Source organism: Pelobates fuscus, chromosome 2 (genome assembly GCF_036172605.1).
Source record: "Pelobates fuscus isolate aPelFus1 chromosome 2, aPelFus1.pri, whole genome shotgun sequence".
Lineage (NCBI taxonomy): Eukaryota > Metazoa > Chordata > Amphibia > Anura > Pelobatidae > Pelobates > Pelobates fuscus.
The window spans coordinates 418,014,084-418,027,657 of NC_086318.1; the positions used below are offsets into that span (position 1 = coordinate 418,014,084).

The 13,574-nt window shown below is 43.6% G+C and overlaps 1 protein-coding gene across 2 annotated transcripts in view; it reads left to right on the forward strand.

Moving 5' to 3' along the window:
- Positions 1-13,574, forward strand: part of PLCB1 (phospholipase C beta 1) — a 739,173-nt gene that overhangs the window by 658,678 nt on the left and 66,921 nt on the right. For both annotated transcript variants that reach the window (XM_063444005.1, XM_063444006.1), the window contains one exon: positions 3,140-3,226. In XM_063444005.1, coding sequence (XP_063300075.1) covers positions 3,140-3,226 — 87 coding nt within the window. The remainder of the gene's footprint in view (positions 1-3,139; positions 3,227-13,574) is intronic.

Consider the following 13,574-nt stretch of genomic DNA (forward strand, 5'->3'; position numbering starts at 1 on the left):
TAAAAAGAAAATCTCTCCGGATAGTCCAACATCCTCAATATATACCTTAAAACTAGGAAAAAGCAAAAATAAAAGCTGCGTCAAATTAAACCAATAAATGATTGATGAATAAAATATAAAATAGTCCAAATAGTCCTTGGTGATAGCGTAGGTGGAATAATCCCCACCGAGGATTGCTTGGAGTCCAGGATAGTAAAAAATGCCAGGTAAAAAGCAAAGTATAAAGTGTATATAAAGATGATTGGCACGCGTTTCGCGTTTATGGAAATTTAAATTGTGTATTTTACTTAGTAAAGATTTTTGTGGTCACTTTTTATTGTGCCAATCATCTTTATATACACTTTATACTTTGCTTTTTACCTGCCATTTTTTACTATCCTGGACTCCAAGCAATCCTCGTGGGGATTATTCCACGTACGCTATCACCAAGCAGCAGTTTGTCTGCTCCATCCTTGTGAGTACCATTTTATATATTTTATTTCTATACCATTTTATACAGTGAGCACTATTGGTTGCCTCTTTTATTCTCTTTGAGTGGTCAATTTATCCTTGAAGAAAGAAGGCTGCATTATATCCCATAAGCGGGGATCATACTGCTGTACGCTTTCCATACTAGAGCTAGCTATAGCTCTAACAAATGTGAGTGCATTATTATCTTCTTTTATCATCTGTTGTACCCTAGTGAACATATTGCACTATTTGGTCCTCTATTTGTTTTATCTTTTTCCTATTATTGGATCCCTCTGGGGAAAGACAGCTAGGACATTGTTCCTGATCAAGCATTTTACAGACTATTTGATCTAAGGAAGATCTATTCAGCTAAGACTTTTGTATGTGGACTATTTTACATTTTATTCATCGATCATTTATTGGTTTAATTTGGCACAGCTTTTATTTTTACTTTTTCCTTGTTGTATTTAAAGGGTCTTGATGGATTCCCTTTGAAGGTTGCTGCCTCATCTTGTTATTAAGCGCTTACTCTTTCTTTTTTTTTGTATACCTTAAAAGTAGTTGTTTCTCAGTGGGTAGGCCCCTGGGTGGATTAGAGGGGCTTGGCCTGGCAGTTTATTGCCCCCTCCATATTGTCTTAAATTATGTTGTCCTTTGAAGAACCGAAAGTCAGAGCATACGCATCAATACCTTTTACGATGTCCTATGTCCAGCTCTGGTGATGGTTATCTTAGTAGTTTTATGGCTTAGGCCATGTGTAAGATCAAAGCCTACAAAGGTTATCCAAACATGTACAAAAAAACAACTAATTACATATATCAAAGGCCAACTCATGCTTTGGCATGATGGTAAGCATGTAACGGTCAGGAATCCCAACAATAACAATTATCACCTGGACCTGCCTGGTCATGTTAAAAGGAGTGACTTAACTTTGGTTTACATGGGGTTTCAGCTGTTAGAGTGTGCACAGACGTCTCCCCCCGACGTGTCCTGCATCCTCTACCTCCCCTGCATTACTGACGTCGGTTACTTTATCACCACCCTGTCCACATGAACTCTGGGTCAACCATAACGATTTTAGCCCATTGTGTCTTTACGAAAGATAATGTGTGGAGCAATGCCAGAAGTGTTAACCAAACCAAAAATAGTGAAGAAAAGTAACCAAGAATGTGTAAAGCATAACTTTATCAAAATAGTACACAGACAGTGAGCTAAGCAAACAAGATTCTAGAAAACGTCGGTGAAGATTCTAGAAAAGCTTCAACATTTTTCTAATGAATATGGGGAATATCACTAAGACAGCTTTGTCAAACTAAAAATAATTAATGGAAGAATAGATCTCCTCAATAGAATGTGTCACAAAATGAAATGTTGTTGCAGCTACAGCAAGCACAGTTGAAACAATCAGCCAGTTATACTGTAATTGCTTACTAAATATCTATATAGGCTATTAAAAGAGTTGAAATACTTAAATTATAATATTCGGAGGAGACAGCTATCACAATACACAGTTCAGGGAACCAGTGGAACATATCCCCAAAACAAAAAAAGCATAGAGTTCAAGATAGTAAAATATGGATAGATGTAAAGGAGAAAAGAATTGAGTCCCCTGCAGAGATTTCCGAAATGATAAACTTGATGTGAAACACCCTATCTTGCCTTCGAGGGCACCTATTCCCTAAATACCGAAAAATTCTCAGTACCACTTTTAGAAACGTCCTCTTATAATGAAGTACAAGGGAGCATGCCGAGAGAGGTCGCCTCTTGCAGCGATTGGAGAGGATCTGTACCAGTTATGTGTGGAAGAAAAAGATTTCCCAGATCTAACCAGATGTTTGAAAAATGAGAAAGAAAAGGACCCCGTTCCTCCTAGTTATCCTTGCCCACGATTGTTTGCTTTTTTTTCTTTGCACAATCGATTCTAGTCCCCTGTTTTATAATCCACCAAACAGCAAGATCAAAGTGCATATATACGTACTGATTGTGAAGTCTCAAATTAATGATCGTTTTAACTATTTTCACACCATCTGTAGGCAGTGTTAGTGTTTACCCATCGTTTAACAGATTCTGTCATCACAGCTTTTGTCTGCTGAATACTTGCTTGGTGGGAATATTACAGTATACTTATTAATATAAAAGGAGAATAAAAAACATTTTTAATGTATAAATAACACGCTGATCATTGAGACATAGAGAGGACAGGGTATAACAAAGAGAGGGGGTGACATCTTATGACATATATTTACCTATGTATTAGAGTAGGGGTTATCGAGTAATCTTGTCTAATGTCACATTTTGTGTACATTTAGAAAGATCTTCCACGTTATTCAGTGAATTAGTGTCTAAAAGCCAAACTCTACAAAAAAAAAAAAAAAAACACAACACAATCCTATGTGATTAGAATGCAATTCACTAATGAAAGTAAAATAGAACAGAAGTTATTACATTGTGGGGTTGTATATAGACAAGCGGGGAATAACAGAGGTGGAAGTTTCTATACCATGGCTACATAGAATGTTCTAGAAACTCTTCTTAAAATAAACGTTTAAAGGTACATTTGTTAGTCAATCGGTCAGCTCAAAAGTGTAAGTAAAATATTATATGACATTTACAGGACAGCTGAATTTTATTTCTTATTTCATTTGATATGAAACTTAATAACATGCTTTTCTTTGTTATATTTTTCAAGCTGGAAGATGCACAGAGTAAGAGGCAGGAAAAACTCGTAGAAAAACACAAAGAAATTCGCCAACAAATACTGGATGAAAAGCCCAAGGTAAAGCTTCCTGTTTCTAAATATAGATGGTGGATTAAATCGAACAGAACGCTTGCAGCAAAGAGAGCGAGAATCTAAGAATGTTGTGTTTCCAAGCCGGTATAATTACTTAGTTATGCTAATTCACATCATTGTACCAGCTATTTAAATATAACAGGTCCTGGAATGCATTTGTTTATTTGATTTTGTTCACAATGTGATCTATAGATATCACAATTTGATATAGCATTATATTGTAGATTTAACACAATATCTGCCAATTAACCAAGGCCAAGTTCCCCTTTCATTTTGAAAGGGTCAGGAACTTCTGTAGAAGTGCTTAGGAGATAGTACTGCTAGTGGGTGGGTTGGACCACATGTGGGAGTGGACAGAGCTAAATAATGTTCACCCATCACATGCAAAGTAAACAGGATTAGCATAGGGGCCAATTCTTATGAACTGTTTAACCCCAACGTTACAAGTAGGGTTCCTGTCCACTCTGCAGCTCTCCCTCTAGCAAAAGTCTGAGTTTTCAATAGGCAAGCTTAGGACTGGCTGATTGATGCTCTCAGCCTAACACTGTCTCCCTATTTTAAAAAGACTGTGATATTTTTCTGAATGTGGAGGTAGTGATAGGCTAGGAGAGTCAGCTGATGACCTCAGCCTATCAGTGGTGCCCAGTTTAAGGCTTCCTCATTGAAGTCTCAGGGGAGGGGCAGAATGGACGGTCACCATTTATGCAACTTTGGGGTTAAACTGTCTTTAAACAGTCTTTTTACCTTATGGTAAAATGGCACACAGGAACTCCGGGCACCATAACAACATCATTGAGTGATGTCAGCCAATGAGCTAAACCCTGCACCAGGCTAGCTCAGTGCAGGGATGTTTCGTACTGCAATGCAAACCCACAGTTAAGTTGTCAAACTGTGGTTATGGTGTTTGGAGTTTCCTTTATTAAAAAACAAAATTGCCTTTTCAGTGCCTTCATCCCTGATAATGTAATCATGCTAAATGTTTGTAGAAACTAAGAATTTGTATATATTATATTTGTAACATGCAGTAATTAGTGCAACATTGTATTGAATGTGAGTACAAATATTCCTTTTAACTGCTGAAGATGAAAAGGAGATTTATTTATCAGCTATTGGGCTGTTAATTTTAGAAATAAAAATATATTTAAAATAATATAGATACATTTATATTTAAATATATTTAAAAGAGTGCACACACACTATAACCCCTACAGCTAGCTACAGTGGGTATGGTGCCCGGAGTATCATGACATCCTCTCAGTGCAAGAGATACATGCAGATTCTGTTCTGATGTGATATATCTATCCAAAGATGTTTCCCAGAGCATCATAGATTTTAGAACAACTGTAGATTTTTGCCTGATATCTGTTCCAAGTTTATATGTCTAGAACAGGTGGAGAGCTACCTGATATCTATCCCTGGTTTATAGTGTTCTGTCTATACGAACTACTGCTGTACAACAATTTAAATATGTAAGAGCAGACATTTCAGCTCCAGCAGGGTGCGCTGTTTGCCAATATCTGTACGATGTTTTACATTATAGTGTGTTCCTATAAGCATGTGTATTACTTGTCCAGTGATCAATGACTGGTACAGAGGGTGTAGAGGCTTTTAATAATTTTACTATAATAAATTTATTGACAGTGATTTATTTTCAAAACAATGGTTATACTTAGTGATGTACCGAACTGTTCGCTGGCGAATAGTTCCCGGCGAACATAGCGTGTTCGCGTTCGCCACGGCGGGCGAACACATGCGCGGCTCGATCCGCCCCCTATTCGTCATCATTGAGTAAACTTTGACCCTGTGCCTCACGGTCAGCAGACACATTCCAGCAAATTAGCAGCAAACCCTCCCTTCCAGACCCTCCCACCTCCTGTACAACATCCATTTTAGAATCATTCTGAAGCTGCATTCTTAGATAGAGGAGGGAAAGTGTAGCTGCTGCTCATTTGATAGGGAAATTGATAGCTAGGCTGGGGTATTCAGTATCCACTACAGTCCTGAAGGACTCATCTGATCTCTGCTGTAAGGACAGCACCCCAAAAAGCCCTTTTTATAGCTAAAACATCAGTCTGCTTTTTTTTTTCTGTGTAATGTAATTGCAGTTGCCTGCCTGCCAGCTTCTGTGTCAGGCTCACAGTGGATACTGTGCCCACTTGCCCAGTGCCACCACTCATATCTGGTGTCACAATAGCTTAAGCTTGCATTTAAAAACAAAAAAAAATGTTTTCACTGTAATAGATTGAATAGCAGTTAGTTGTCTGCAAGCGCCTGGGTGTCAGGCCTTCAGCGTGTACTCTGCCAACCTCTGCCAGTGCACTTTGCCACTCATATCTGGTGTCACTATAGCGTGCCTTTAAAAAGAAAAAACATTTTTCACTGTAAGCTAATAGCAGTCAGTGTCCTTAAAGCGAGTGTCAGGCCTTCAGTGTGTGCTCTGCCAACTCTGCAAGTGCACTTTGCCACTCATATCTGGTGTCACTATAGCGTGCCTTTAAAAAGAAAAAAAGTTTTTCACAGTAAGCTAATGGCAGTCCGTGTCCTTAAAGCGGGTGTCAGGCCTTCAGCGTGTGCTCTGCCAACCTCTGCAAGTGCACTTTGCCACTCATATCTGGTGTCACTATAGCGTGCCTTTAAAAAGAAAAAACTTTTTTAATGTAAGCTAATAGCAGTCAGTGTCCTTAAAGCGGGTGTCAGGCCTTCAGCGTGTACTCTGCCAACTCTGCAAGTGCACTTTGCCACTCATATCTGGTGTCACAATAGCGTTGATTTAAAAACAACATTTTTTTTTCACTGTTATAGATTGAATAGCAGTTAGTTGTCTTCAAGCGGTTGTGTCAGGCCTACAGCGTGTACTCTGCCAACCTCTGCGTGGTCGTGGTGCTGTGATTCCCTTTTGCCCTAGAATAATGCCCAGTTTTCAGAGGCCACGTACCCTGATCTTGAAAAGTTCTGAGGACATAGTTGACTGGCTAACACAGGACACCCAATCTTCTACAGCTTCCGCTCGGAACCTTGATGCACCATCCTCCTCCAGCTTAGCTTCGGGCACCTCTCAAGATACCACTCACCCGCCTGCCGCCACCACCAACACTAGCACCACAGCCGCTTCAATTGGTATGTCAGAGGAGTTATTTACACATCCGTTTGAAGAAATGAGTGATGCGCAACCATTATTGCCAGAGGATGTAGATAACAGGGATATATCTCAGGCAGGCAGCATTACACACATGGATGCACGGTGTGATGATGATGATGTTGTACCCGCTGCTGCTTCCTTTGCTGAGTTGTCAGATACAAGTGAAGCAGTTGATGATGACGATGCGTCCATGGATGTCACGTGGGTGCCCGCTCGGCAAGAAGAAGAACAGGGCGAAAGTTCAGATGGGGAGACAAAGAGGAGGAGGAGAAGGAGACGAGTTGGAAGCAGGGGGAGGTCGTCGCAAGGAGCTAGTGGCACTGTCAGACAGCATGCATTGGCACCTGGGGTCAGCCCGACAGCACGCCAATCAACGCATGCTGTGTCCACCATCCGAATGCTGTCATTGCAGAGCTCAGCAGTGTGGTATTTTTTTTGTGTGTCTACCTCTGACAACAGCGATGCCATTTGCAACCTGTGCCAAAAGAAACTGAGTCGTGGGAAGTCCAACACCCACCTAGGTACAACTGCTTTGCGTAGGCACATGATCGCACATCACAAATGCCTATGGGATCAACACATGAGTACAAGCAGCACACAAACTCAAAGCCGCCATCCTCCTCCTGGTCCAGCATCTTCAGCCACGTCAACCACTGCTGTCCTCCTTGCCCCCTCTCAACCATCCGCCACTCCGTCTCTCGCCTTGAGCAGTTCCCGCTCATCTGCCCACAGTCAGGTGTCTGTCAAGGACATGTTTGAGCGTAAGAAGCCAATGTCAGAAAGTCACCCCCTTGCCCAGCATCTGACAGCTGGCTTGTCTGAACTATTAGCCCGCCAGCTTTTACCATACAAGCTGGTGTAGTCTGAGGCGTTTAAAAAATGTGTAGCTATTGGGACACCGCAGTGGAAGGTACCCGGACGAAATTTCTTTTCACAAAAGGCAATCCCCAACCTGTACTCGATTGTGCAAAAGGAAGTAATGGCATGTCTGGCACACAGTGTTGGGGCAAGGGTCCATCTGACCACTGATAACTGGTCTGCAAAGCATGGTCAGGGCAGGTATATCACCTACACTGCGCATTGGGTAAACCTGCTGACTGCTGCCAAGCATGGAATGCGCGGCTCTGCAGAGGAGTTGGTGACACTGCCACGACTTGCAGGCAGGCCTGCTGCTACCTCCTCTACTCCTCCTACTCCATCCTCTTCCATAACCTCCTCGGCTGAGTCCTCTTCTGCTGCTGCGTCTTGCTCCACATCAACGGCACCCCCCAGCTCCCCAGGTACTATCCCACATCCCGGATACGGCAGTGTCACGCCGTCTTGGGTTTGACTTGCTTGAAAGCAGAGAGTCACACCGGACAAGCACTCCTGTCCGCCCTGAACGCACAGGTGGAGAAGTGGCTGACTCCGCAGCAACTGGATATCGGCAAAGTGGTTTGTGACAACAGAACAAATTTGTTGGCGGCATTGAAGTTGGGCAAGTTGACACATGCGCCGTGCATGGCACATATGTGTAATCTGATCGTACAACGATTTGTGCATAAGTACACAGGCTTACAGGACGTCCTGAAGCAGGCCAGGAAGGTGTGTGGCCATTTCAGGCGTTCCTACATGGCCATGGCGCACTTTGCAGATATCCAGCAGCGAAACAACATGCCAGTGAGGCGCTTGATTTGCGACAGCCCGACACGTTGGAATTCAACACTGCTAATGTTCGACCGCCTGCTCCAACAAGAAAAAGCCGTTAATGAATATTTGTATGACCGGGGTGCTAGGACAGCCTCTGGGGAGCTGGTAATTTTTTTGCCACGTTACTGGATGCTCATGCGCAATGCCTGTAGGCTCATGCGTCCTTTTGAGGAGGTGACAAACCTAGTCAGTCGAACCGAAGGCACCATCAGCGACATCATACCATTTGTTTTCTTCCTGGAGCGTGCCCTGCGAAGAGTGCTGGATCAGGCCGTAGATCAGCGTGAAGAGGAAGAGGAAGAGTTGTGGTCACCATCACCACCAGAAACAGCCTTATCAGCATCGCTTGCTGGACCTGCGGCAACGCTGGAAGAGAATTGTGAGGAAGAGGAGTCAGAGGAGGAATGTGGCTTTGAGGAGGAGGAGGAGGAAGACCAACCACAACAGGCATCCCAGGGTGCTCGTTGTCACCTATCTGGTACCCGTGGTGTTGTACGTGGCTGGGGGGAAGAACATACCTTCATTGAGATCACTGAGGAGGAGGAACGGGAAATGAGTAGCTCGGCATTCAACCTTGTGCAAATGGGGTCTTTCATGCTGTCGCGCCTGTTGAGGGACCCTCGTATAAAAAGGCTAAAGGAGAACGACCTGTACTGGGTATCCACGCTACTAGACCCTCGGTATAAGCAGAAAGTGGCGGAAATGTTACCAAATTACAACAAGTCGGAAAGGATGCAGCATTTGCAAAATAAATGAAAAAGTATGCTTTACACAGCGTATAAGGGTGATGTCACAGCACAACGGGAATCTAACAGGGGAAGAGGTGAAAGTCATTCTCCTCCACCCACGACCACGCCGGCAAGGACAGGACGCTTTAAAGACGTGTTGTTGATGGAGGACATGCGGAGCTTTTTAAGTCCTACGCATCGCCACAGCCCTTCGAGATCCACCCTCAGAGAACGACTCGACCGACAGGTAGCAGACTACCTCGCCTTAACTGCAGATATCGACACTCTGAGGAGCGATGAACCCCTTGACTACTGGGTGTGCAGGCTTGACCTGTGGCCTGAGCTATCCCAATTTGCGATAGAACTTCTGGCCTGCCTCGCTTCAAGTGTCCTGTCAGAAAGGACCTTCAGTGCAGCAGGAGGTATTGTCACTGAGAAGAGAAGTCGCCTAGGTCAAAAAAGTCTAGATCACCTCACCTTTATTAAGATGAATGAGGGAAGGATCCCGAAGGGACTGACAGTGGGCGATACATTCGACTAAAAAAGGCCTGATGAGATGAGCTGCCTTGGGCTAAAAATGGTCCACACGCTGCTGTATTTTAGCTCTGAATGCTGGTTGACTTGCGTGACTTATCCGCCACCAACTAGGGTTCAAACCGCAATGTTTTAGGGCACTTTCTGCCTGGGAAACAAACATCAATTCTTATGGCCGCTGCTACAGCAACAATACCTAATTTTTCAGGCATGTGTACATGCCTAATTTTTCAGCCCTCTGGTGCTGCACTGTGGTTTCAAAAACCAAACCAAAAAAAAGGCACATAACAGGGATTAAACTGATTACTACTTAACACACCACTCCTATCTGGTGGCACATTAGATTGCACGCGCAGTGCCCCAAATTTGAAGTAGGTGGACGGACCAAGCATCTTTTTCCTTCTCCTGGTTCCTAAAATCAATGCCATATACACGTCCCCTGATAGGGCGCCAGCTCGTTATTCTCTTGGGCGCCAGATCGTTATTCTCTTGTTCGCTTCACTAGGGACACTTTACTGCAATATGGGCACTTAGACCCACTCTTTGTCTTGCACACTGTTATTCCTAGCCAGCATCTGTGATGGGAAATCAGGCAGTCATCTAAATGTTTAGATTGAGCTTTAGCTTAGAACACCCTTGAAGGTGTTTAAGGAGATTAGGGCTAGTTTAGAGGATTCTTCTTTGACCTCTCTGAATCTTTATAGCCCTTCTACCTATCCAGCATTTCTGGAAACTAGCTAAGAGAAAGGGTGGCTGTGTGTCTGTGATACATTTAACTTTATAACACCTTATTGACACTTTATCACTCCGGTCTCCATACTCTCTGCCTATACCCATCTATTTAGAGGGAATTTGCTTGCACCTGCCAATATTATATAATAGGTAATAGTATTACCATTATTACACAATTAGGTCTCTGAGGACAGGTGTCAATCCATATCTGCCAAGTGACCCTATGTAGGGGGAACAGTCCCTATTCTGCTCTGTGTTAGTGTGTATCAGGGATCCTTAGGATAGGTGTCAATCCATACCTGCCAAGTGACCCTATGTAGGGTGAACAGTCCCTATTCTGCTCTGTGTCAGTGTGTATCAGGGATCCTTAGGATAGGTGTCAATCCATACCTGCCAAGTAACCCTATGTAGGGGGAACAGTCCCTATTCTGCTCTGTGTCAGTGTGTATCATGATCTCTGAGGACTGGTGTCAATCCATATCTGCCAAGTGACCCTATGTAGGGGGAACAGTCTCTATTCTGCTCTGTGTCAGTGTGTATCAGGGATCCTTAGGATAGGTGTCAATCCATACCTGCCAAGTGACCATATGTAGGGTGAACAGTCCCTCTTCTGCTCTGTGTCAGTGTGTATCAGGGGCTCTGACTACAGGTGTCAATCCATATCTGCCAAGTGACCCTATGTAGGGGGAACAGTCTCTATTCTGCTCTGTGTCAGTGTGTATCATGATCTCTAAAGACAGGTGTCAATCCATATCTGCCAAGTTACCCTATGTAGGGGGAACAGTCCCTATTCTGCTCTGTGTCAGTGTGTATCAGGGGCTCTGAGGATAGGTGTCAATCCATATCTGCCAAGTGACCCTATGTAGGGGGAACAGTCTCTATTCTGCTCTGTGTCAGTGTGTATCATGGTCTATGAGGAAAGGTGTCAATCCATATCTGCCAAGTGACCCTATGTAGGGGGAACAGTCTCTATTCTGCTCTGTGTCAGTGTGTATCGTGGTCTCTGAGGACAGGTGTCAATCCCTATCTGCCAAGTGACCCTATGTAGGGGGAACAGTCCCTATTCTGCTCTGTGTCAGTGTGTATCAGGGATCCTTAGGATATGTGTCAATCCATACCTGCCAAGTGACCATATGTAGGGTGAACAGTCCCTCTTCTGCTCTGTGTCAGTGTGTATCAGGGGCTCTGACTACAGGTGTCAATCCATATCTGCCAAGTGACCCTATGTAGGGGGAACAGTCTCTATTCTGCTCTGTGTCAGTGTGTATCATGATCTCTAAAGACAGGTGTCAATCCATATCTGCCAAGTGACCCTATGTAGGAGGAACAGTCCCTATTCTGCTCTGTGTCAGTGTGTATCAGGGGATCTGAGGACAGGTGTCAATCCATATCTGCCAAGTGACCCTATGTAGGGGGAACAGTCTCTATTCTGCTCTGTGTCAGTGTGTATCATGGTCTCTGAGGACAGGTGTCAATCCATATCTGCCAAGTGACCCTATGTAGGGGGAACAGTCTCTATTCTGCTCTGTGTCAGTGTGTATCATGGTCTCTGAGGACAAGTGTCAATCCATATCTGCCAAGTGACCCTATGTAGGGGGAACAGTCTCTATTCTGCTCTGTGTCAGTGTGTATCATGATCTCTGAGGACAGGTGTCAATCCATATCTGGCAAGTGACCCTATGTAGGGGGAACAGTCCCTATTCTGCTCTGTGTCAGTGTGCATCAGGGATCCTTAGGATAGGTGTCAATCCATACCTGCCAAGTGACCCTATGTAGGGTGAACAGTCCCTATTCTGCTCTGTGTCAGTGTGTATCAGGGTCTCTGAGGACAGGTGTCAATCCATATGTCAAGGTGTCAATATGTCATATGTCAGATGTCAATCCATATCCATTGTGATTTAGGAATGTTAGGTGATTTCTGCCCTTTATGGATTAAAACCAGACTCTGCATCAACTGTGTAATTTTCCATGGGAGTTTTGCCATGGATCCCCCTCCGGCATGCCACAGTCCAGGTGTTAGTCCCCTTGAAACAACTTTTCCATCACTTTTGTGGCCAGAAAGATGTCAGGGTACCTGTGGTCTCTACCTCCGAAAGAGGTAGAGACTTAGCTGTTCCTCCATCCAGACGGTCTGATGGCTCCCTTCCCCGCAGTCTATCCGGTCATGCTAGGCCGGCCGCGAGGGAGTGACTGCCTTTTACAGCATCTAGGCAGGAAGTAGTCATCAGGACACTCCCCCGGAACAACCTGTCAGTCAATGGCTGCAGGACCAATCAGGACGCCTTGGAGGCGTGGTTACTGCTCTGAACAGGGTATTTAACAGAGCTTCTTTCATTAGCTCATTGCCCTGTCGTGGTTCTAGCTTGTTCTAGTCACTCAGTGCTTGTGTATTCTATTATCCCTTTTGGTTTTGACCCGGCTTGTTTACCTTACTCTGCTTATCTCTGTTACCCTTGATTCGGCTTGTCTCTCGCTTACCTGTCTTCTGTTACCCTCGACCTCGGATGGTCTTTGACCATTCTATACTGTACTACTTACGTTAGTCCGGCCATTCTAAGGTCCGGTATACGTATCTGGCTACTGTTTGTACTCTGCGTGTTGGATCCCTGTCCCGATCCTGACAAAAGAGTCCCTGTGGGTTTTAAAATTCGCCTGCCCATTGAAGTCTATGGCGGTTCGCCCGGTTTGCCAGTTCGCGAACGTTTGTGGCAGTTCGCGTTCGCCGTTCACGAACCGAAAATTTTGTGTTCGCGACATCACTAAGTATACTGGATAAAATGAGATATGTGAAAATTATGTTACTTTTTCTTCCCAATGCAAACACTTAAAATATTGCAGCTTTTCTAGCTATTTTTTCGGACCTCTCAATGACATTAAAAATACATGTTCCTTGTTTTCTAATAATAACTCTGCCTAGTAATAACCATATACATTGTAAATAGATTGTGGTGTGTATCTATTTCTAGATAATATTTTTTTTATAATGACATTTTATATTCTCTGTTTGTGAATGCACGCTTTAGCCATTATTATTTGTTTCACTGGTGTCTTAGGGAAATTGAGACACCAGAGGCATAAATCAGGACTGACAATTCCAAATAATGGACTATTAGTGGGTATGAGGACTCCAAGACGTTCACCTATTGCCTGTATAACATACCTGGGCTATTAACAAAAGCAGATTCTTTATGTAGAACCTCTAGAATATTCCAGAAGTTCTCAAATCATTCTGATATTGAAAAAAACCTGGACCATTCTAGCCTCAAGGACTACGTTAGGAACCACTGCTTCATATTAACACTTGCTAATATTTTGTCCTAGGATCAGCTTATTCAGAAAGTCCCTGGCCTGTGTTTTTACATATAGGGAGTTGGGAGACTGGAGATTGTATGTGTTGCAGCCCATTCTGTGAAATCCAGGCCGAGCTATATTTCAGCACAGATTTACAGTCATGTCATGTGACCATTTCGCTATAAATGTAGGTCATTCCTTTGTAAGAATGTTATTTTGC